Consider the following 27,555-nt stretch of genomic DNA (forward strand, 5'->3'; position numbering starts at 1 on the left):
TTAGACCAGAGTGATTGGTAATGTTTGTTGTAAAATTCTGAAGTTCTTTATCCTTCCTATGGCCCGTTCTACATGTATTCTTGCTCTGGACAGTTGTCGCGCAGTTTCAACTTCTTTCTGGGAAAACTGTTTCTTTCCTCTTGCAAAGGGTGGGATAGCAAGTTTGGCACCACGAATCGCCAGCTCTTCTTCTATCAGAAAGCCTCTGTCCGCAAGGACAAGATCACCAGGTTCCAACAGCTCATGGAAACCAGTCTTTTCTGTGATTTCCTTGTCCGACACTCTTCCACCCCAATATGGTGACAGAAAACTAATGGCACCATATGGCGTAATGCCAACTAAGAATTTCAGAGTATTACGGTGTTTATAGTTGGACCATGTCTTGGCTCGAGCATCTAGGTTGGAAGGTCTTTGAATGAAAACCTCGCTACAGTCTATAATCACTCGACACTTGTTGTAGTTTTTCCGAAATGATTTTGGCATGTTCTTCAAAATTTTCTCCTTGGAAGGCCATTTGATCAGGAACCGAACACTCTGTGCTAGAACTGGTATACACTGAGAAAAAATGATGGATATCTGTGTCGGATAAATGTTGAATCTGTACCCAAGGTCACTGTTTGATAAGCATAGACGGAGTTTCATCAGTACAAGAAGTAGCTGGTCTCCAGCTGATAACCGTCCAATTTGCTTGTAGAATTCACTAACCAAACTCAAAACCCAAAGAAACGCACCCATTGATGGTAGTCCTGTGTATGCTCTTATCTCACTACTCTTCAAGTTTGTGTATGTGAACTTGCTGTCCCTTATTTCCTGTTTAAGCCTGGCATTTTCATCTAATAGATGTTGGTACTCCTGCTGTAGTCTGTTGTAATCCTGTTGCAATTCTTCAAAGCTCTGTAGAAGAGGATCTGGCTCTGTGTTCATTCCTGAAAACAACAAATATGGCAAAAATGTATGATTTCAGTCATAGCTTTTAGTTAGTACTATAATAATTGCTTGTTGAGCTATTATGTTACAACATGGGCATTTATAGGTGAGCTGTCAAACTTCAATTTGTACAGACTAAAAGACTGTTCATTAGACATGCTAAATATTTGTCTGACAATTATGATATATGCCAATATTTGTAATAAATAGCAATACATATGGCTTTGAATTACATGATAGCGATAGACTGAAGCGACTTGTATACCTTTTTCGCTGAAACTTGGCAAGTCGCTGCCCAAGTCGAGTAGAGCATTAGCTGCCTCATGATTATCTCTGGCTGTCGCTTGGGTAGATTCATTCACCAACTCCTCAGTTAGCGACCGCCTTGAGCAACATCTCCTCTGCATCCGCTCAAATATTTGTAAGGGGTGTGGTGTGATCTTTCTTTCGGGTGTGAAATAGAACAGAGATGGGACATAATCTGGATGATGAGGTAGTGGGGATGGCCTGCCTTAAAACAACAACAGGAGACATTTAAAATATGCAGTTTTAGTGATAACAATACACAAATACTAAATACACAAATGCTATAACTTCTTATATCAAAAGCACATTTATATGAATGTCTACCCTGTCACCACACTGACACAACAGCTAGTGTCATGCTTTAAAAAACACATCATACCATATGTTTCTGTATATGATACATAATGATATGAGTAGAGTTCTGAGAAAACTGAGCATAATGCATGTGCGTAAAGTGTCGTCCCTAATTAGCCTGTGCAGTCCGCACAGGCTAATCAGGGACGACACTTTACGCCTAAATTGGATTTTTGCTAAAAAGAGAATTCATTTAGACGAAAAATGCCATGAAAGCGGAAAATGTCGTCCCTGGTTAGCCTATGCGGACTGCACAGGCTAATCTGGGACGACACTTTACGCACATGCATTATGCCCAGTTTTCTCAGAACGAGACTCGTATATTTATCTGTAAAAAATGGTTACACAAAAAAAGGAACAAATTAATACTAATTGACAATTCACTACATCCAACAAAACGGTCGTGAACTCCGGGCATCCATAATTTCTTGCTGTCGGTCACTTTGGTTCGCTTCATCGAAATTAGCCACTGCTGCAGTCTTTCTGGCTCTTTAGGAAACCTAAAAAAGGACACATTTGTTCCTTTCTCAAATCTTTTTGCACACCCTGGTGCACTACAACTAACCAGCATGGCTTTGTTTGTTTACCTATGCTCATGTTTTCGCTCTATTAAAGCAACTGTTATAAGTATATTTTTTGGCTTCAAAATTAAGCTGACATAACTACTCAATATGCCAAGATATGACATGGATTGGAGGTGTCATAAATGTTGTTTAATGACCAGACACTGGTCTACCACATGTGGTTTATGCAGGGACCCTAGACTAGTATAGGTCCCTGAGTTTATGACACCATGCTGGACAGTATCCGATCATAACGAGATAATTGGTTTGGGGTGAACAAATGTGTAATTAAACATCGGATTATACAAAGAGTGTAAAAATTGCTGTGAATAATTAAATACAAACGATTACATTTATCAAGAGAATTTGTTCAATGTGTAACAAGGTAAGTTTTTACAGGCAAAAATGTTCAAATCAGTTACTATATGTTGCGTACATAAAGTCGATCTAATTGCTGTTTGTGTTCGTTTATTAAAAATTTGATTTATTCTGAAAGAATTTAATTATCTAGTAATTTTTTATCTAATCAATGGTCGCGAAGATGTGCCAAGTAGAGATTTTTGTGGTATCAAATATACCGAGCTCGTATATTGTGTTCCACTCCCGAGTTCTTTTTTAGTAAAAACAAATAATAAAAACAATATAATCGTGCCAAAAATGCATTTCCTTGCATGCTTATGTTTTATTCAGACATTGTTAGTATAATTATATTTGATATAGCGCATGATTATCAATAAAAACGATGATTATGTCAACCTTCTCTATATGCGCTTATATGAATTCCACCTCTTTTTGCCAACCAGTGGGCGGAGTCTAATATTTGCAGGTGCGCGTGACGTCACGCGTTAAGTCGTCTATATTTAGATACGTCCTATTTTTTAGATTTAAAGCACGTCGTATAGACAATCCCAGAATTCGATAACTCCCGGATAACCGCCCATGAATGCTCGCGCACGACGACTGAAGAACAATACAGGGACCTATGGTCCCTGAACAATAACACGGATTCTAGACTACACGGATAAGAAACGGGACCGTTACGCCAAATATCTTGTTGTGTCTATGTCACATGACCGTGTCGTATCTATCGATCTTTTATCGATGCGCCGAGGTTATACATTTGATGTACCCACTCACGTATTTTGTTAAATTATAGTTTCATTTCTAGGCCGATTTTAACAAATTATATATCATTAGAAAGCTTACGTAACGTAGTTTTCAGATATATCAATATATATTAAGTTTTTCTTCTGATTTCGGCAGCCCGGCGAGTTATAACTTTAACTTTTGCAAATAACATACCGTTTTGGAGTTTTAGAATCTAGATTTACGGTTGACATGTTCGTACTTTATACCGATTTGTAGCGTTTATATTTGGAGTTCAGTTTTAAAAATAACATCTTGCTTAGGAGAATAGAATTCTGTATACGATAGAAAAAAAAATTGTTTAAAAACGAAAGTAATTAAGGAATTAAGGCGGGAAAATGTAGCGCGCGTTCCTAACGCACTGAACTGATGCTAAGGTCTTGGCGATTATGCTTTTGTTTAGATACCGGCCATTGATTTTCCTTTGCCATGATTATTATATTTTTTATGAAATATATTGAAATATTTTGTTCTAGAGACATATCCATAAAGCTAAGTATTAATGAAGCTTAATAAATTTACGATTTCAGCTCTTGATTATAACACAGAAAGGGTGTTAATTTTATGATGAAACAGCGTATACAAATGTATAGCGGACCCTCTTGATATTTTTCGGCTTTGCATAATTCAAATATAATGGGTGTCAAAACATTCATCGTTTGTTGTTTATTATCAAAAAGGTAATTATGTAAAATTATATTAAAGGTTATTAACCATAAATTATCAATTAATTAAAATTATTTCAAGATTCTTGAAAATCACAGTCAACTGTCTATGCATGTATATTGAAATATCTTTATAAGTTAACAGAGTTATAAATATATAGAATTCTAAATTAAAACTCTGTATTATTTGTATTTTTCGGAAAGATTATTTAACCCCGTTGTGGTCAAATGAGAATGCTGTTTTTAATTATGTTGTTCCGTACACTACCATACACTCTTTATAGGACTACGAAATGACGGAGTTTTTTTACCGGTACCCGCTAAATACGTTAAATGTTAAGTATTAGATTTTTTAAATGTTTAAAATGTACATGTATAGGTATTAAGCACTTATAATTATTGTGATTTAGCTGGCTGACATCTATACAGTATTTAGTTTATGGCAATCTGTATGGGCAGATGACTATAAATGTTTTCAATACGCTACATATCTTATAAACGCAAAATTGAGTATTTGGCGTTAAATTACTCTAAGAAATGACCACTAATACCACGAGAAGACATGGAGGTATCATAAAAAGTGTAATCTGACCAGACATTGCCACCTGTGGTTAGGGACCAATATACAAGTATAGGTCCCTGCTGTGGCGTATGACACCATAGTGTTATTTAGTATTGGTCGGCACAGTATCTGATCATAACGAGATAATTGGTTTGTGCTGAACACAGGGGCAATAAAACCACAGATCTATCAATAAACAAGATTATTGAGATATCTTTTTTTGAACACCGCGATAAAAATGCTCAAACCATGGACTCTAGATTACACGGATAAGAAACATGGCAACATTCTCAGAATCATCACTGCTATATGTGTAATCACCTAACAATTCGTCTAAAAATAATTATATATTTGAGTTGAAGACGATGTACTGTTGTTTAAGTCTGAATAAACTATCTGTCTGCCTGTCTAAATCGAAGCCGTCATCGTCCCGGTGAAAAAAAATCTGATTTTCAATAGTTGGACATGATGCCCTGATGTCAAAATACGAAATGACCCGCGTAACACGGACCGTGATTTTCAAGAATCTTTAATAAATTGATAATTTAAGGTAAATAACATTTCAAATAATTATACATAATTACCTTGTTGATAATAAACAGCAAACGATGAATGTTTTTGACACCCATTTTATTTCAAGTATGCATGCAAAGCCGAATAATATCGAGAGGGTCCGCTATATGCGCTGTTTCATCATAAATTTTACACCCTTTCTGTGTTATAAACAAGAGCTGAAATCGTTAATTTATTAAGATTCATTTATAATAAGCTTTATTGATATGTTTCGTGAACAAAATACTACAATATATTCCATAAAAAATATAATAAGATGGCAAAAGAAATTCAATGGCCGGTTTCTAAACAAAAGCATAATCGCCAAGACCGTAGCATCAGTTCAGTGCGTTAGGAACGCGCGCTACATTTTCCCGCCTTCATTCCTTAATTACTTTCGTTTTTAAACAAATTTTTTTTCTATCGCATACAGAATTCTATTCTCCTAAGCAAGATGTAATTTTTAAAACTGAACTCCAAATATAAACGCTACAAATTGGTATTAAGTACGAACATGTCAACCGTAAATCTAGATTCTAAAACTCCAAAACGGTATGATATTTGCAAAAGTTAAAGTTATAACTCGCCGGGCTGTCGAAATCAGAAGAAAAACTTATATTGATATATCTGTTTACTACGTAACGTAAGCTTTCTAATGATATATAATTTGTCAAAATCGGCCGAGAAATGAAACTATAATTTAACAAAAGACGTGAGTGGGTACATCAAAATGTATAACCTCGGCGCTTCGCTGTACGCTAATCGTAAAAGATCGATAGCCACAACACGTTAAAACGCGCGATGGTAAAACATAACATGTGTATTTCTTGTTTTTAACTCGCTATAAATCCATTAATAACAACGGGAATATACTAAAAGTTAAATTTTTTTGAAAGAGGAATTAATAAGCAACAAGATAACGTATAAACCAATAAAATCGGATGAATAGTTTTTGCATAAGATTGAATTTACTACAGTAAGGGTCAAATACTCGATTCATCTCCTGTCAATATACACTCCGTGACAATAAAAGGAAGCGAAGCAATGTTATCTAATATATTTGAAGGTTTAAATAGTTTCTGTTGTCTATAATATCATCACATAATAGTTCGTGTTATTTTATAAATATTTGAATCGTATAATTTATTTGGTAATTCAAAGAAACAAGGTTCGTATGCATGCAAAAATAACGCTGATAAAGAAGACCTGACATGCCTATACATGCGCAATCAGTATTAAAGGCAGCTGTATAAATAATACATGGGTATTTGTTTACACGGACCTTTCCAGAACATTATGCCACCTTAAAACTACGAGAAATAAGAGATCCAATATTGTTTTCTGGTATCACAAAACTATGGAGAATCTTTTTCAAAACGATACAAGCTTAATATGAGGAGGAAATGATAAAACCAATCACTCAATTTGTTCGCGAATACATGCATAACTAAGACAATAAAAAAATAAGAACCTCCGATTCGCAATTATAGCAACTTTATTAAATACATTAAATTAATTTCTTTACAGTGTTTACGTTTTGACAGAGGCCGTGAGACCCCTTATATAAGATTAATTTATGAAATAATCGATTGATCAATAATGTCTTAATGTTTAGATAAGTAATGATAACCTCCTTTACAATTATTTTCAAAATTTCATTTCTGTACATACTTATGTTTTCATCTCTTAAAATGAAATATAATTCATGCCTTCGGCATTCAGCTTTAACTAATCGTCATTTATTTCATTGGTGGGCGCACCGTACTGAAATGTCCGATTGAGACATTTGTGTTTTTTAATTGGTCAATTGTATTTTCTGGGCGGATCTTTTGTTATGCCAGAATTAGAACTTCATTTTTTTTGATTGGGTCGCCGTTTTTTTGGGGCGTAGCAGTTTGTCAAATCTCGTCAAATACACATGATTACTGCCGAGTCGGTATATGTCATATCGAGGAAAGCGTTTTTCACGAAGAGTTAGGGTATCAGTACACGTGTGAATTAAGTCGCGGTGCTTAACGACCCTAGAAGCGCAAATGATAACAGGTTGTAAAACATTACAGTAGACAATAAACAGCTAAATAGATTTATTTTTATTAATGATTGTGTGCAAGTTGTTAAATCAGGATATTTTTATACAACGAATATTTATATTAATTACAACCGATATTTTTTTAGCTTGATTGCATAGAAAGCCTGGGGCTTATTGAGCCACTCCCGAGTCCGTTTCCTGCGAAGAATCCCTATTATAACTGTTTCAACTCGATATTGACGCTTCCTTATATTCATGTATTTTAGTTTGTGCGCTACATGTGTTTATCTGTTTTAGCAAAATCAATGTTCATATGCTTATATGCGAATAAATGTTGTTGCTTTACTTTAGGTACAAGAAAGTTTCTTGTAAAAAACGAAAATTAAGAGCGAATATCGTATTATTCAGTTTTAAATTGCAAAAAGTATTTTTCTATTATGAAGGTACCTTTTACGGGTAAAAAAAGAATATGAAAATAAAGATCAAAAGCACATGCTATTTGCAGACAGACTCCGCCCACTGGTTTGCAAAAGGTGGTTGACATAACGCTGATCTATACAAATTATGTTGAACATTACTGTAATTTCCACAATCATTGAAATCTTCAAAACATTTAACTCAATTGTATTATTTATAATAAATATTATTTAAAAACAACAACATAAGATTGTTATTCTTTTTGCTTATAAAGCATTTGAAGTTATGAAATCAATGTGTCAAACATGAATATACACAAACAATATTTAGGTGAATTACTACTTGTAAAAACAAGTTAACACCGTTTGATTATCATTGGTTGTGTCATAAACATAAGTGACCCAAAGTGCCCCCCCCCCCCTCCCCCCAAGTTCCAAACATGTGGCGGATGTTTGTCCAGTAATTAAAAGCAAGAATAATGATGCTTTCACTTGTATATTGAACCTTGAACCTTGAAAAATGCATGCAGTCGTGTGTGTTTTTTTTTATCACTTTCTTCGCCTAAATAAATACATTTTATAATATAGACGGAACAACAGACTAGTTTTTGCATATATATGATACTAATCAAATCAAATAACAAAAATGTTTGACTGCAATCAGCGAATACTCTCACTTTTAATCATCATCAACTGCATCATCATCATCGTCGTCGTCGTCGTCGTTGTAGTCGCCGCCGTCGTCGTTGTAGTCGCCGCCGTCGTCATCATCATCATCATCATCATCATCATCATCATCATCATCATCATCATCATCATCATCATCATCATCATCATCATCATCATCATCATCATCATCATCGTTTTCGTCATCGTCATCGTCATCGTCGTCGTCATCGTCATCATCATCATCATCATCATCATCATCATCATCATCATCATCATCATCATCATCATCATCATCATCATCATCATCATCATCATCATCATCATCATCATCATCATCATCATCATCATCATCACTCGTATAGTATAGATAACCTGAATCTTTCTATATTTTTTTTAAAAGGCTGACCTTGTAAACATGTTATATTACGATGATTTTAGTAACGGGACGGTTAACTTAAATGTATTTGACAGTAACATGATTTTGAACCGCTCGTGCGCCTGTAAACCGTACCGGGCGATTTATTTAGTGGATAAAAAACCGTCCGATACAGTTTGGGAAACCGTCCGTGTCGGTTTCCTGGCGTGAATTATAGTACGGCATAGCGTTCTTTAACTAATTCAGAACATTTTCGATATAAAATGGCACGTTTGTGGAATCTTAAATATATACGCTTTAACGAAATATTCATTATGTTGCGTTTACAACAAATGGGCTTAATTTAATTAGCGAATATTCATAAGTGAATCGTTTGTCTGTTCATTTGCAAATAAATATTTTCATTTGCTGTGTTACAACTAAAACACGTTAAACAAACAAAACAATATTTTCTTAACGTGAGTTATTATTTCGCTTGCTAATTTCACGGCGCGGTGTAATTCTTTGCGTTTCATTAGATGCATTTAAATCATTAATTTAACACTAATCAGTTGCCGCACATGTGTAAATCTTATATTTTAGTAAAAATATGAGCATGTATAATCGATCCTATCGAGAGTTTTGAATTTTTTATATAAAACGGGCACACGTTTACAATTGTGGTTTAATCTTATAGGGGTGTATTGATTCGTGTTTGTGTGGAAATTGCGTGTATTTCTTAGTGTTTATATAAAATTGCACGTTTGCCAAATCTTAAATATGTATTCTTTACAAAATATACATTAGTTTGCGTTTAAAACATATGGGCCTTATTTAATTAGCAAATATTCATGAATGAATCATAAGTATGTTAGTTTGCAAATAAATGGCATATAAATTATTATTTTCGTTGTTTAACAAATAATACATGTAAAAGAGACAAAAACTATTTTCTACAGTTGATATGAGCACGGACTCTAGATTACACGGATATGAAACGGGACCGTTACGCCAAATATCTTGTTGTGTCTAAGTCACGTGACCGTGACGTATCTGTCGATCTTTTATCGAAGCGCCGATGTTATACATTTGATGTACCCACTCACGTATTTTGTTAAATTATAGTTTCATTTCTAGGCCGATTTTGACAAATTATATATCATTAGAAAGCTTACGTAATGTAGTTTTCAGATATATAAATATATATTAAGTTTTTCTTCTGATTTCGGCAGCTCGGCGAGTTATAACTTTAACTTTTGCAAATATCATACCGTTTTGGAGTTTTAGAATCTAGATTTACGGTTGACATGTTCGTACTTTATACCGATTTGTAGCGTTTATATTTGGAGTTCAGTTTTAAAAATAACATCTTGCTTAGGAGAATAGAATTCTGTATATGATAGAAAAAAAAAATGGTTTAAAAATAAAAGCAAGTAAGGAATGAAGGCGGAAATAAGTAGCGCGCGGTCCTAACGAACCGAACTGATGGCGATTATGCTTTTGTTTAGATACCGGCCATTGAATTTCCTTTGCCACGATTATTATATTTTTTTATGGAATATATTGAAATATTTTGTTCTAGAGACATATCCATAAAGCTAAGTATTAATGAAGCTTAATAAATTTACCATTTCAGCTCTTGATTATAACACGGAAAGGGTGTTAATTTTATGATGAAACAGCGTATACAAATGTATAGCGGACCCTCTTGATATTTTTCGGCTTTGCATACTTCAAATATAATGGGTGTCAAAACATTCATCGTTTGTTGTTTATTATCAAAAAGGTAATTATGTAAAATTATATGAAAGGTTATTAACCATAAATTATCAATTAATTAAAATTATTTAAAGATTCTTGAAAACCACGGTCAACTGTCTATGCATGTATATTGAAATATCTTTATAAGTTAACAGAGTTATAAATATATAGAATTCTAAATTAAAACTCTGTATTATTTGTATTTTTCGGAAAGATTATTTAACCCCGTTGTGGTCAAATGAGAATGCTGTTTTTAATTATGTTGTTCCGTACACTACCATACACTCTTTATAGGGCTACGAAATGACGGAGTTTTTTTTACCGGTACCCGCTAAATACGTTAAATGTTAAGTATTAGATTTTTTAAATGTTTAAAATGTACATGTATAGGTATTAAGCACTTATAATTATTGTGACTTAGCTGGCTGACATCTATACAGTATTTAGTTTATGGCAATCTGTATGGGCAGATGACTATAAATGTTTTCAATACGCTACATATCTTATAAACGCAAAATTGAGTATTTGGCGTTACATTACTCCAAGAAATGACCACTAATACCACGAGAAGACATGGAGGTATCATAAAAAGTGTAATCTGACCAGACATTGCCACCTGTGGTTAGGGACCAATATACAAGTATAGGTCCCTGCTGTGGCGTATGACACCATAGTGTTATTTAGTATTGGTCGGCACAGTTTCTGATCATAACGAGATAATTGGTTTGTGCTGAACACAGGGGCAATAAAACCACAGATCTATCAATAAACAAGATTATTGAGATATCTTTTTTTGAACACCGCGATAAAAATGCTCAAACCATGGACTCTAGATTACACGGATAAGAAACATGGCAACATTCTCAGAATCATCACTGCTATATGTGTAATCACCTAACAATTCGTCTAAAAATAATTCATATATTTGAGTTGAAGACGATGTACTGTTGTTTAAGTCTGAATAAACTATCTGTCTGCCTGTCTAAATCGAAGCCGTCATCGTCCCGGTGAAAAAAAATCTGATTTTCAATAGTTGGACATGATGCCCTGATGTCAAAATACGAAATGACCCGCGTAACACGGACCGTGATTTTCAAGAATCTTTAATAAATTGATAATTTAAGGTAAATAACATTTCAAATAATTATACATAATTACCTTGTTGATAATAAACAGCAAACGATGAATGTTTTTGACACCCATTTTATTTCAAGTATGCATGCAAAGCCGAATAATATCGAGAGGGTCCGCTATATACGCTGTTTCATCATAAATTTTACACCCTTTCTGTGTTATAAACAAGAGCTGAAATCGTTAATTTATTAAGATTCATTTATAATAAGCTTTATTGATATGTTTCGTGAACAAAATACTACAATATATTCCATAAAAAATATAATAAGATGGCAAAAGAAATTCAATGGCCGTTTTCTGAACAAAAGCATAATCGCCAAGACCGTAGCATCAGTTCAGTGCGTTAGGAACGCGCGCTACATTTTCCCGCCTTCATTCCTTAATTACTTTCGTTTTTAAACAATTTTTTTTCTATCGTATACAGAATTCTATTCTCCTAAGCAAGATGTAATTTTTAAAACTGAACTCCAAATATAAACGCTACAAATTGGTATTAAGTACGAACATGTCAACCGTAAATCTAGATTCTAAAACTCCAAAACGGTATGATATTTGCAAAAGTTCAAGTTATAACTCGCCGGGCTGTCGAAATCAGAAGAAAAACTTAATATATATTGATACATCTGTTTACTACGTAACGTAAGCTTTCTAATGATATATAATTTGTCAAAATCGGCCGAGAAATGAAACTATAATTTAACAAAAGACGTGAGAGGGTTCATCAAAATGTATAACCTCGGCGCTTCGCTGTACGCTAATCGTAAAAGATCGATAGCCACAACACGTTAAAACGCGCGGTGGTCAAACATAAAATGTGTATTTCTTGTGTTTAACTCGCTATAAATCCATTAATAACAACGGGAATATACTAAAAGTTATATTTTTTTGAAAGAGGAATTAATAAGCAACAAGATAACGTATAAACCAATAAAATCGGATGAATAGTTTTTTGCATAAGATTGAATTTACTACAGTAAGGGTCAAATACTCGATTCATCTCCTGTCAATATACACTCCGTGATATGAGGTATTATTTTCGTGCTTATTTCACAACGCTGTGATTTCTTTGCGTTTGAGTTTTTCTTCTATGAATATATCGTATACATGCGAGAACGCAGACCATATAGAGAACTTTAGAAAATAAACACAATATGGCCAAAGAAGGAAAACGAAGAGTTAAATCAGAATATAGCTGTATAAACAATTCCTGAAGATTGAGTTACATATTTTACAAATGCATTTATTGTTCGTATACATATATTATATATGAATTAATGTATGGTCACCATCCTCTTCCGTAAATTACAGCAAAAGTATTAATTTATTAAGTGCATCTTAAGTTTTTAATGATCACTCCTGATATTGATCGCTGCACTGTGACCACCGCAGGGTGTCAATAAACATGGGTATAGCACACGCGTTGGGTCCGCAAATGAAGTAAAGTAGGCCTTTACAGAGGCCTTCACAGTATTATATTATATCTCTGTTTATTGACACCCTGCTGTGGTCACAGTGCAGCGACCATTATCAGGGTTAATCAATAAAAACAGATGTACTGGATAAAGGCCCTTTAGTTAATGAATTGCCATCAATTATCGCAGTATTTGTAATATTTAGTATTTAATAAATTAATACTCTTGAGGCAAAGAAATCACAGTGCGTCGTGAAAAACACTAAGAAATACATATATATTTTCTATTTTTAAATATATACCTCATTTCCACACAAGCATAGACACAAACAACGAATTATACACCCGTATAATATTACGCACGGACGTGTAAACTTTTACCCGTTTAAATATCTTTTTTTTTCAAAACTATCGGTAAGGTCGAAAATATATGCTACTATTGTGAATATAATCCGATCTACAAGTGTAAGGGAACTGATCAATGTTATTTTATGCTTTCTGGTGGTTTATCGAAAAATATCAGTGAATTAAAACTGATAATTCACCGTTTAAAACCGTACAATTAACAGTGAAAATAAATGATAATTTTAATTGTTTTACCGGAAATATATTTTGGGGAAAAATACCAAAATAATCATTTGTAAGCATAAAATAAAGATAACATTTGTTGGATTCGGTGAAATATCGATTTTAATTTACTCGTGATCATATAAAAATTATATATTATGATCACTCGTGAACTAAAATCGATATTCCACCAAATCCACCAAATATCTTCTATTTAATTAATGATTTAAATACATTTAGTGAAAAGCAAAAACATAACGACGCGCCGTGAAATTAGCAAGACAAAATATCTCTCATTTATGTTAAACTTTGAACTTTAGCAAATAATTGTGTTGGTTTATCGTGTATTATTTGTAACACAGCAATCTATATAATTATTTATTTGCAAATGAACACATTAATGATTCATTTTTGAATGTTCGCTTATTAAACAAGGCCCAGATGTTGTACACGCGAATATTTCGTTAAAGAAGCTATATTCAATAAAATAAGATTTGAGAAACGTGCCATTGTAAATAAAGACAGAGAGAGAGAGACACATATATTTTCAGATTTTTTCTAAATTTAATACTTATTTTCTACAAAAAAGAAGCATTATTAAAACGCGTACTTGTAAACAGCGTTCAATATTTTTCCTCAAAACTATCAAGATCGATACAATATGCTTACATTGTTTATAAAATATAAGATTTACAAGTTTAGGGCAACTGATCAATGTTTAATGATTTAATTCAATTTAATAAAACGCAAAGAAATCACACTGTGCCAAGGAAATATTAGCTCACTTTAATATTAGCAACAAATGTGTTTGTTTTACGTGTATTATTTGTTACACAACACACATTTAATCATTGATTTGCAAATTAACAGACTATTGATTCATTTATGAACATTTGGTAACTAAATTACGCCCATATGTTTTAAACGCAAAACATAATAAATATGTCGTTAAAAAAGATAAAGTTAAGATCTGGCAAACGTGCCATTTTATAAAAAGTGAAAATACAAATTATATTTTTCTATCTTTATATACACAACATTATTTATACGGTCGGCGTTTTATCGTCTGCCTTTTAACGAGCGCGCTATAATTTTATTGAAGTCAGTCGCAATTGCCGCAGAAACATGATTTTATTTACTTGATCTCATACCATTAAGACTCCTACATAGTGTATAATGTAAAGTTTATCATTTCGTATTCTTAGTGTATTCAAAGTACTCGAGTTATTAAATCATTATATAGATTTTAATATTAGACTATATTTTTAATGAAACAACGGTAATGATAGCAAGAAATTTTTTTTTTTAAATGATGTTCTTCATATATCCTGATTTCGATATCCAGTACATGTACGCGTATATTCAAACTGCATGTGTACGTAGATTTAACTGATACTGCTTTGGATCTAATCACACGTTTATACGTTTGTTTTCAGCGCGTTTTCTAAATGAAAAATTAAACCACATTGACGGTGTAACACGTCCCGTTAATTTTAATGTACTCAACAATTTAGCAATAAATGACATCATTTATGAATGTAAATCCAATTGACATGACGCCTTATCTATGATCGCTCCGCCCACTAGAATTGATCCACCATTCAGCGATCGATTAATCGGGCGCACTCGTTAGCAACGACCTGCCCGCCATTTTCTAGACAAGCTACATGTTTAGGTTCACTTTTATTCTAACGAGTTTCTTTTGTTTTCCTCTTTAAAAAAACAATTAAAAATGGTTAAACGGTGTCAATGGGGATTATGTAACTCGGACAATCGATATCCTAAAAGATTAGTTGGTGACATTTAATTTATATCGTTTCCAAAGCCGAAAAGAGATCTTGAGAAGTGTAAGAGATGTATAAATACATGCGGTCGTCACCACGAACAACTGAACGTCAAAACTGTCAAAGATAATTATAATATATTTTTTTATCGGATAAACTAGCAGATTTAAATAGTTTATGTTATCGATCTGATTATCACATAATATTTCACTTTTTTATAAATAGTTTTATCAGTTACTAGGTCAGAAGCGAGGTTCATCTGCATTACTTAAAGAGAAATAAAACCCAGCATGAAGCCTAATTCATGCTGTGTTTTATTACTCTGATAGTAATGCACTTAATTGACATCATACATGTTATTTGAAGGTGACATGTGATATATTATCTTATTAACGGTACCTACACATTTGCACTCATGTGATGTCACCAATAAACGCTTTTAATCCACACTAGGAGCTCGAATGCATAGATTTCATTTTTTAAACGAGTTTCGTTTATTTTGTTCGGATTAAAAAACGGAAATGAAATATGGCAAAAACGGTGTAAAAAGGGTTAATGCAACTCTGACATTTGGTATCCAGAAAGATAAGTTAGATGAATTAAATTTATACCATTTCCAACGCGGCAATGCGGTCTTGACAAGAGCGAGTGGAAGCTTCAAGAATTACCGAGATCCCCTTTATAGAACATTAATTAATTTCACAAATTTGAAATGTCATATAAGCAATAACTAAGCATTATTAAGTATGTATTATGTCACGTGTGCATGTAAAATAATTGAGAATTTTGGTACCCAATTCGTGTAACTTTACGAAATCCCCGTTAAAAATCGCGTTTCTGTGTGTGTCAGAAACAAGTGAAAACCATTTTGTTATTATTTTAATAAAGACGTATCGATAAATGCTATTGTAAAGGAGTTATTATTACTGATATTAGTTTATCAATAAACGCGGTAACTTCTGGGAAGTTGGTACCTGCGCGAGCGTCTGATATTAGTAGCCTTATTAATTTATAATAGCCTGACCTTATTCCATTTCGTACAACGCTAATTATATATATAAATTTAAATTATAGTGATTGATAACTGTCCCATAATCAATGTTTAATATGCTTAAAATCACTTTTATACGCAATAACATGTGGGATTGAGGTACCCATCCGGCTTCAGAAAGCGCGTAAAACTTCACCGAATTCCCAGTTATAAAGCGCTATTTCGTGTCAAATACACGGGTAGGGGGAATGTTTCGGTTAATATTTTGTTAATAACACGGGTAGATACCGGTGAAGTGTTAATTTATTGCAAATATCACCATTTCACGTAATAACGGGTACGATTTCGGTAAGCGCGCAAGCGTTTGAGAGCGTGTTTAATGTACCGATTTACCCGTTATAAATAGCTGATGTTCTCTTTAATCGTATATTTTTTGCATTTGCAGAATAACGAAATGGCATCAACCCCTTTACAAGTGTAATATGCTGTTAAACAAGTCCATAAAAACTTCCGGAATATCGCGTAAATCTATATGCAGTCTATAGGCAAAGAAGCCATTTTGGTGTCAGCTTGTCTAGGTTTTCTTCCCGCTGAGCCACGTGATTAAGTGGGCTGAGAGATCACTGATAAGGCGTCATGTCAATTGACATCTCGTAAGCCTTGGTTCAATGACAAGTGCAAAGCCGCGCGTAAAACATATCATAATTGCAAACGAAATTATCATTTCCCTAAAAATCAGACAAACAAATCTGATCTAAACAAAGCAAGCAGGCATTATTAAAGAACATTACGCAACGAATTGTTAGTTTTTAAAAAAGAGTTTCGTAAAAAATTGAAAAGTATGAAATCTTCTAAACCGAAAGATTATTGGAATTATATAAATGGCATTAATAAGAAACAACGAATACCGGATGTTGATATAAACGTGTTTTATGATTTCTATAAGAACCTCAATGCTGATGAAACTGATAACAGTGCCGAACCTAATGTGGAATATCCCAGTATCAATTTCTAAAATAATCTTAATGCCGAAATATCAGTAGAAGAAATCCATAAAGCCGTCCGGTCCCGTAAAAATGGAAAGGCATCGGGACTCGATCTCATCATTAATGAATATATTAAAAACAGTATAGATAAATTATCAGATTTATATTACAAATTATTTAACATGATTCTGTCAACAGGTTATCTGCCAGAATCCTGGACAATTGGGTGTATACTACCAATATATAAAAATAAAGGTGACGTGCATCTGCCAGAAAATTATCGCCCAATAACACTGCTTAGCTGTTTAGGTAAACTGTTCACCTGTATTTTAAATAACAGACTTACTGAATATATTGAAACTGTTAATGCTTTAAACGTTAATTAAGCGGGCTTTCGAAAAAATACAGCACCATCGACAATATTTTTGTATTAGACATGATTGCCGAGTATTTAAAAGTTAAAAAGAATAAATTGTTCTGCGCATTCGTGGACTTTAAAAAGGCCTTTGACTCTGTATGGAGGGCAGGTTTGTGGTCAAAATTAATAAGATATAATATATGTGGTAACTTTCTTAATATTATTAAAAATATGTATAGCTCCATAAAATCATGTGTTAAAATATCTGGTAAGTGTTCTGAATTCTTTGTGTGTAGCAGAGGCCTCCGTCAAGGGGGAAATTTATCCCCTCTACTGTTTTCCTTAAACCTAAATGACCTTGAACATTTTATTACTACACGTAATGATAAAATTATAGAGATATACGATGCAGATTTAGATATACTCGTCAAAATGCTTGTACTACTTTACGCCGATGATACAGTTATATTTGCAACTTCGCAAGAAAACCTCGTGTCTGTTTTGAACACTTTTTACTCGTATTGTTGCCAATGGAAATTAGATATCAATTATGATAAAATTAAAGTTATTGTTTTTGGTGATAAAATGAAACGAAAAAGGAAAAAACATACATGAATACTCATTAGAGATAGTTGATTATTTTAAAAATTTAGGTGTGATGTTTTCTAAAAACAGACAATTTTCCTTAGCAAAAAAGCATTGAGTAGAACAGGCAAGAAAAGCAATGTTTAGTCTATATAAAAAAGTAAGAAACCTCGATTTATCTATTGAATGTCAATTGAAACTGTTCGGCAATACTATTGTTCCAATTTTAACATACGGGTGCGAAGTATGGGGTTACGGAGACTTATCAATTATTGAAAAGGTTCACACAGAATTTTTAAAACATATTCTTGGTGTTAAAAAAGGTACACCACATGTCATGATTTATGGGGATCTTGGTCGTCATCCGCTATCAATTGTTATTAAAAAGCGAATGGTCGGGTTTTGGTATGACCTTGTTACATATGATCAAAATAAGCTCAGCGCGATCATGTATAAGCTAATATTTTCTCATGCAAGTATAAACGATGTTAAGTTCAAATGGATCGATAACATGAAATGTATCTTTGATCAGTGTGGATTGAGCTACGTCTGGAATAATCAATATTTTACTGGCACCAAGCATTTATTATTGGCAAAATTGAATAAAGTTCTCTGTGATCAATATATACAGCAATGGTCATCTGATATAAATTCAATGCCTAAATCTCTCAACTTTCGAATTTTCAAAGATACGTTTGGACTAGAGAATTATTTTGAGTTTGTACCTGATTATTATTTACCTTATTTTATAAAGTTCCGTATGTGTAACCACCATCTGCCAATTGAAAAGGGCCGTTGGCAAAATATTGAACGTAACCTAAGAAAGTGTCAACTGTGTAATTTATGACATTGGTGATGAATTCCATTACATTTTGAACTGTCCTTTCTTTGTAAACCAACGACAGCAACTACTCCCATACATTAGACATAATACCAAAAATGCAATACTTTTTAAAAGAATCAAAGAATGAAACAGATAGATCAAAATTTTGTAATTTAGTAAAATTTATAAAGACTATTTTAGATTATTTTAAAAATACACCTGGCTGATATTGTTTATAAATAATTTTGCTGCTAGCTTTATGTGATGCTAATAACATGTATGTATGTGTATACAGACATATATGTATATATAATATATATATATATATATATATATATATATATATATATATATATATATATATATATATATGTATGTGTATGTTGTGTGTGTATGATTTCATGGTGTTATGTATGTAATATATATATCTCTCTATATTCTGTATGTGTATGTTTGTGTGTGTCTGTCCTTATTGTGTATCTGTTGTCCCTCTTTCTATCTATCTCTCTCTCTCCTCTATCTCTCTATGTGTGTGTGTTATCTCCTATCTATCCTATTCCTATATCTCTCTCTATATTATTCTCTCTCACCTATATATCTATTCTCTTATGTGTATGTGTGTATGTATGTCTGTCATGTCTGTGTGTAGTATGGCTTTGATCCGTACTATCTCTTTGTTTCTACTTTCCTAGTACCTGTGTTGTACAATAATTGTATCTGTTCCCTTACCCTACAGCTTGCCTATACTTGAATTATTTTGTAACTCACCTTTATACCTCTTGTTTACATTGTAACAAATGTGCTGAGCGTATTAATAAACGAAACGAAACGATCTCGCCTAGACACTTAATCACGTGGCTAATGCCTAAGTCACAGATAGACAACAATCACCGTCCAATCAGCGGCCGACGTATTATTCCGCTTATCCGGCTGGCGACCGGCCGATGATCGCACGGAAACCGACCCAATTTGTAGCATCTGGCGGCGTCCGGATAATTTTAGGTCTCACTTAAAATTTTACCCGACGTCGGGCCCGGGAAGGAATCGTGTTGAGATCGAAGCAAGATCGGACGATCAACGCACGGGTATCGCCCGGCGATCGCCCGACATCGGATTCATTGAACGTGTATCGGCAAAAGTAAAGGTATTTCCCAGAGGCATATACATCGGCCGGCGACCGCTTGATTGCCGGAGGACCTCCGCACGATGCCCGATATACGCCGGACGATGCTCGTGATGATGCACGTACAATGAATCCGATGTCAGGCGCACGCCGGGCGATAACCGTTCGTTGATCGTCCGATCTTTTTTCGATCTCAACTCGATTCCTTCCCGGGTCCGATGTCGAGTAAAACAAACTATGATATAAAAAAATATTCCGGACGCCGCCCGGTGCTACAAAATGACCCGATGTGCGTGCGATCATCGGCCGGCGCCAGCACGATGAGCGGAAAAAAACGTCGGCCGCTGATCGGACGGTGATCGGTGTCTATTTGTGACTGAGGTTTTAAACTTTGTCAATCATCGGACGGCGGACGGCTCCGACGTGTCCAGTCTTCCCGATGCCTGTAGATCGGACACATCGGCCGGCGACCGGATTATCTGTAAGTGAGGCATAAGCTGTTAGAAAATATCAAAGTGGCTTCTTTGCCGACAGATTACGCGATATTGCGGGTGATTTTTATGGACTTTTTAATCCCCTATAACACTGGTTAAAGGGGATAGTGTCATTAAGGTATAATGGAAATGCAGAAATTATTAGTGATTTTTTTTTAGCTATCTATAACGGGTATTTCGGTACGTTAAACAAGCGCTCTCAAACGCGTGCGCGTTTACCGAAATCTAGCATGCAACTACGCGTAAATTAACACGTCTACACTGGTATGTACACATGTTATGTACTAAAATATTAACGACTCATTTTTCCCCACATTTTTTGTACACGAAAAAGCGCTGTATACTTGGCATTTCGGTTAGATTTTACACTCTCTCGACGCCGAGTGGGTACCGAAATCCCCATGTTCTAACGTATAAAAGAGGATTTCGTTAATTTGCGCAAAGTGGGTACCATTCCATATTGTTGTTCATATACACTCGAAATAATTCACACTTAATAATGCTTATATGTCATTAAAAGTTCTGAAATAAATTTATGTTCTTTAAGGGGGATTTCGGTAATTCTAAACATTGAAGCTTACACTCGCACTTGTCAAGACCACATTTCCGCGTTGGAAATGGTATACATTCAATTCCGCTAACTTATCTTTTGATCTCCAAGTGTACATTAAATTTAAGCGCTAATTGATGTCACCATATGTCTGTACATGTGTAGATACCGTCATTAAGATAATACATCACTCGTCAAATTCTAAGGACAGGTATAATTGAAATCAAGACCTAAGTCGTACTGAGTTTTTATTACTCTTAAAATAATGCAGATTAACTTTGCTTCTATTAATAACCTTATAACTGATAAAAATATAATAAAACAATGAACACGAACTCTTATGTGATGATCAGATCGATAACATTTAATATAATTCGATCATTTACGCTAATTATTACAAAAAAATAATTAACAATACAATCTATTCCAATGCCGATGTTGGTGTTGTGTGATATAGTTCTTAATTCATGTATCGTTGTTTAATTTCCATTTTAGAAGTTCTGGCGAAAAATACCGATTGTTAACAATAACAATCATCTTGTCTTAAAATCACATCCTCAGTGAAGCACAATTGTGTCGGGATATGTTTTTTGTGAAATTTATATACAAAAACATACAGTACAACCAATCCTGTCCGAAATTTAAGCTTACTGAGTCAGAAATGCAGTCATGAAGATGTTTAATTTAAAAAAGTAAACTTTTCAACTTATATATTAATCCGTCATAACCAATCAATTAATAATCAATTATTTTAAATGATTCAAATAGACACAGAAGGAAACAGTTATAGTAACACTTATAACTAACGCGTTTTAAATAAACGACGATCGCCCCACAATGCGCGAAAATAGGTTGCCGTTTTAAAACAATATTTGTGTGGTTAGAATTATCACTGACTAACATTTTAATGAATTCTCATGTCATTATAATGTACATACATACTATATAAACGAACATTACGGCTCTAATAGAATAAAAAACATCAAAACAAAAAACACGACACTTCTGCTTTTTCTCTCAATCTGCACGCTCACTGTAAAGGTATTCTTAAAATATTTTATTTGAAAAATACTGTTTCCATCGATAATTAATTACGACACGTTTCTTCGTTATCAAACACGAGAATTAAGTCGGACAATAAAATTGTGATCGTGTTTCACGTCAATCCCTTCATCTAATATTGAATTATGTTTATCCCACAAACAGTATCCTACAGATATTTTTTTCAGTATTTGTGTTAGGATTTGCAATAAGAGATGATATTTCTTACATAACATATACTTTAGTTTGATACACAATACAAGTAAAAAATAATTATAACGTTCAAACTGAAAATGGATAACACACGGATAAGCAAAGATCTATAAATAAATATTGTATGACACACCTACCTCTGTTAGGCTCCGCCCAGTCAGCGCTTTTCAGCGGTATGAACAAATGCGCATGCGTAGCGATTAATCGCGTAAAATCGCTTAACAAAAGTGGTTGCGCAATTCAACGGATGAAAACGCTTAAAAACCGATGAAATCTGTTTAAAACGCTTAATAACCGCTGAAAATCTATTAAGCGGTTAAATCGGCTAAAATCGCTTATTTTTTAGCGTTTGTTAAGCGATTAATCGCGGTACACAATCGCTAACTCTACTGTACTGGGAATAATGAGGTCTCTTAAATTTAAATTTTCAAGAAAAATCTTAAACACTATATACGTCACTCATTTGCGCCCAATACTTGAATACGCATGTGTTGTCTGGGACGGGTGCACTTTATACGAAAAGGAATTATTAGATAAAATTCAAAACGAAGCTGTGCGAATTGTCTCCGGTCTAACCAGATCTGTTTCACTCATTAATTTGTACAACGAAGTAAAATGGCCGTCTCTTGATAAAAGACGACAGTATATAAAACTAATTAATATGTACAAAATACATAATGGTCATAGTCCCACTTATTTGGCAAATCTTCTCCCACCCACAGTTAAACAACAATCATCACGCTCTCTACGCAACGGAGACGACTACGTCATTGTATCACGGCGGACACAATTATATTCCCTTTCCTTTTTACCCTCTGCCATAGATCTATTGAATTCCTTAGACATAAATATTCGTAACAGCAGTACTATTTCACATTTTAAATCAAACTTGAAACGCGTATTTTTCGCTAGCGAAAAGATTCCCCAATATTTTTTTTACTGGGAATAGGAAATCCTCCATATTACATGCAAGATTGAGAAATAATTGCAGTGACCTTAACTCCGACTTGTTTCAAAACCATTTGACTGCTTCGCCTGTTTGCTCCTGTGGCAGCGAGATAGAAAATGCCTCACATTATTTCTTTGAATGCACTAAGTACCACAGACAGCGATTTCTTCTATTTAATGCATTGCGTTCATTTCACCCTTTAAATTCTGATATTCCTCTCCATGGAAAACAATCATTGAACGACGAAGAAAATGTCATTATTTTTACTGAAGTGCAAAGATTTATATCAGAGACGAAGCGTTTTGCATAGACGCACCAGGACAGGACTCATTATTGTGCATTATTGTGTATTACCTTGTATCATTATACTTATATTATTTGTACACCAAAGTGTTTTTTTATTATTGATGCTTATTATTATTACTATACTTATATTATCATTATTATTTTCTGAGTATTACTATTTTAATTATTACTGGTATTACCATTACTAATATTACCGTTATTATTACTGGTATTATTATTATTATTACTATCATTATAGTCAGAGTAGTAGTTGTATCTATCTTTTTTAGTAGTTTTCGTAAAATTTCCAAAACGACGACTAAAATTTACATCTTAAACAGTCACCTTTATCTATGTAACTTTATACTCAAGGAAAAGACCCCCGATAATGTTGTAGAACTTTAGGTCCAACCCTTTTTCCATATTATACTTTGTGAATTGTAATTCATTTGTAATTGTCATTTGGAAATAAAATATGTTTAAACTAAACTACTTGCGTTATTTATAGTGTGTATATCGTCACCTATTTTCGCGGTATACTTTCGATTTCACATCGCGAAAATACCGAATATACTGAAAATATGAACTTTTTGCAAGTAATGTAATATACCAGTTGTGATATTTTAATCAATTTAAACTAATAATTGTAAAAAATAGGGTATTTTAAAACTTTTCTTTGTTTGTCATTCGTGGTTGACGGTCCCTTTAAGATCTTTACCTTACTATTAGTAACAATGACGTGTACACTCGCCTTTACGAAACGCGTGATGCTCTTGAATTTGACAATGCTTATTTTCCCGATAACGATCGTAATACTCGGAAGACCTCGTCATATGGTTTAGCTATTTCCCAATTAGTTCGATATGTGAGGGTCTGTTCATAAACAAAAATGAGTTTAACAGACGCGTGTTTATTTCTTAAAAAAACTATATCAATAATATTAAGTTCAGGAATGGGGTAAATGCTTAACAATGATAATGTAAAGCAAAATCAGTTTTTTGGTTTATAAATATAATGTTTCCATGAAATGTTTATTTATAAATCGTATGAGGCATCACTTAATATTTTATGACGTATCATAACGGTAGCCTAGATGTAAATATTTACAAATTGATGTTTACACCAGTTGATAAACTGCTTCAGTGTCATCCTTTACAAGGATGTTACTACGCTTTACTTAATAATGTGTGTCTATTTATATCGACAATTCCTATCCTTAATCGAGAATGTATTTAATCATATTTGGTACACTTCTTATCTATTTGGAGTGCCAGCTATAATATATTTCCTCACTGATTCTCGTGTTAAATGCTACGACACGCGGGCAACAAAACATACCTACAGGTCACAATATACTAAATATTTTCCCCTTTATGATTCGAAATATGTAAAACCGACAATTTAAAGCGAACATAAATGCAACATTTTGCACATAGAGACACATATAATCGTACCTTGTTTAAAGGGCATTCTAAGCCGAATCCATCTAAGCAAAAAAAGATATGTCATGTACAAACCAAGAAAGAACTTGAATTTGAATTCGACTGTTTTTTTTCATCATCTTTTTTCCGGCCGTTTTCTAGTTGAAGTTTTTACTATAGTCTCTTACTTTATTATATTTCAGGGATTAAGTAGTGAACGCCTTATCATGCCCTATCACTATCTCAATAAGAACAATAGTCTAAATTGAAAAACATGACTTCTTGAAATTATGTTTTTATATTGAGAACAACCCTTCATGACTCAATTATTTAGTATATCGTACTGTACAACGTGAATGTTAGCCGACGCTGAACCTTGTTTTCGTATTCGTTGATATGAACGACACATACAGTGCTTTTGTCGTATTATCTGATCCAAAAGGATATTGAAAGTTGTTCGGTAGTTTGGTCGTTGATTTTTGCCGCTTCATGAAGACCTGTTGACTATATAAACTTACGTAATATTTCCATAGTATTGAATTATTCAATTATTGACATTTACTTCATGACTTTTTTTCGTAAGCATATTGTGTAGGTTTATAGAGAGGAACAAGATATAAGAATTATTTTACACAATGCGGTGCTAAATTTTGAATTCGTAATTACAAATTTGCACTGGTCACTTTTGTTTTCTTACTGTCAGTTAATTTAATTTATGTTTATCAATGGTCACCTTATAATCTTAACTTAGCATTTATTTATTCAAATTACATGCGCTGTACCCTCATCGACGAGAGCCAAGCTTCAGGGCCAGACATCAGAGACGTGCCTCTTAACACAGTCCGCGCAGGTAAAACGCTAACCTGACACACTATTACATAAGTATTATATTGTACATAATTTTTCCCGAAACAATTTCATAAAAGTAAAGCAAATAGATACTTGCTTTATGATAAATTACGATTTGCAATTTGTTTTGACTATAAAATTGGAAATAATACATGCTATAAGATTCAAACTTGTAAATAACTTATTGCAATATCGCCTTTTCGTAGATTTGCATCACCGCGAACTGTCTCTGCATGTGTACTTAAAAGTAGGAAATTCTTAGAATTAAAACAATATAGTGGTTGTAATACGCAAGTAACAACATTTTTTTTAAATATGTGTGCTTTTCAAACATATTTTAGACTTTCCAAATATTCTTTTGTTTTTAAAAATAAGTTAAATGTATTTTCCAAGTCAAAATAAAAAACACGATTTCTATAGTTTACACTATATAAAAGTATTTTTTTAAATCAAAGGAAAAAGTGATACATTTTTTCCTGATATATGTTGGTACCTTATGAACATATTGTTCGTAACGATATGAGTTGTATGCGAATATCCATGCTTTTTATATATTTAAACAAATGGTTGCAGAACTGAGCTATTCTATAATGTATCTATGTAATTCTAGTTAATTTATACTGATGGTATTTGTTTCGGAGGGGAAACACTTGTGTGCTTATACTTTCTATATTCACTAGTTCACTATTTTCTATCTTTATTCATATCTATAGCATACATGTATAATTATATACAACATAAGTATATATTTATCATGCCTTGAAGTGAATGAGAGTGAATTCTGTAGTTAAATGATCATGAAAAATGGGGGGAAAATGATGTTTAGAAACTTAGAATTTCTCAGAAAACTCAATTTTTTGTATTTTGTCTTGAACTTTAATATTTGATGCAGAATACATAAAAAACAATAGAAAATCAAAGACGATAAAAAACAGAAAACGTGTTTTCATCAAAATGCGCGTCATCAGCTTTTGCTCTAAGTCTTTAAATTTGAATAGAAAATATGTATCACAAGCACATGTGTTTGATTAATTAATATTAATATTCAACACTAATTTTCATGATGACAAAACAATAAGTATGCATACAATTACAAGATATGTTTGTCGCATATACGAGTTAGTCGCTGGTTTATACAATTCTACATGTTTTCCCTCCCTCCCACTTATTTACTTATTGTAACGCGATGCTTGCCAGATTTGCGTCATATTTCAGTGTTGTTGTAAAGACTTAGTAAGTAATAAGGCGTTGTGTTCAGGCTCGTTCTTTTATTTTAACTGACAATCACAAACTAATATGATATGACGTTTAAACAACGTTACATAAAGTGGCGCGGCGTTACTGCGGCGCCAAAACCGCGACATTCTGGGGGCCTCAAAATCATTAGCAACATGTATCTATGAGTCTGATCAAAATGTTAATCCAACAAAAATACATGAAGAACAAATTATTAGTCAAAAGCAGCTCTTCAACAACTGCGAGTTTCCTACGTATCCTCGGGTAGTCATCTTGGATTTGAACCACGTCGCCTACTCGAATGCTCTGTGTGTTGTTGCCGGTCGCCCTATGGTATTCACGAAGACCCGTCAGGTACTCGAACTTCCACCTCTTTTGGAACTGACTTATGATGTGAGCTTGTAACTTAGCTCTTTTGTTGATCTGGGAATGGTCTAGGGTTGGAATCAT

General features: G+C 33.5%; 1 protein-coding gene across 1 annotated transcript; it reads right to left on the minus strand.

Moving 5' to 3' along the window:
• LOC127878512 (uncharacterized) lies at window positions 1–27,555 on the minus strand. The gene is made up of 4 exons (XM_052425044.1): window positions 27,360–27,555; window positions 1,193–1,438; window positions 732–926; window positions 1–545 (listed from the first exon to the last, which is right to left on the minus strand). Exons 1-4 carry the CDS (start codon window positions 27,553–27,555, stop codon window positions 1–3), a joined length of 1,182 nt encoding a protein of 393 aa, XP_052281004.1.

Source organism: Dreissena polymorpha, chromosome 4, assembly GCF_020536995.1.
Source record: "Dreissena polymorpha isolate Duluth1 chromosome 4, UMN_Dpol_1.0, whole genome shotgun sequence".
Taxonomy (NCBI): domain Eukaryota; kingdom Metazoa; phylum Mollusca; class Bivalvia; order Myida; family Dreissenidae; genus Dreissena; species Dreissena polymorpha.

Excerpts from the sequence above, each read along its gene's own strand:
- LOC127878512 (XM_052425044.1), bottom strand. The coding sequence starts at position 27,555 with ATGATTCCAACCCTAGACCATTCCCAGATCAACAAAAGAGCTAAGTTA. Across the intron at positions 1,439-27,359 it reads AGATGACTACCCGAGGATAC|GCAGGCCATCCCCACTACCT; the intron begins GTAGGAAACTCG and ends TGTTGTTTTAAG. Across the intron at positions 546-731 it reads CACAGGACTACCATCAATGG|TTCTAGCACAGAGTGTTCGG; the intron begins GTGCGTTTCTTT and ends AGTGTATACCAG.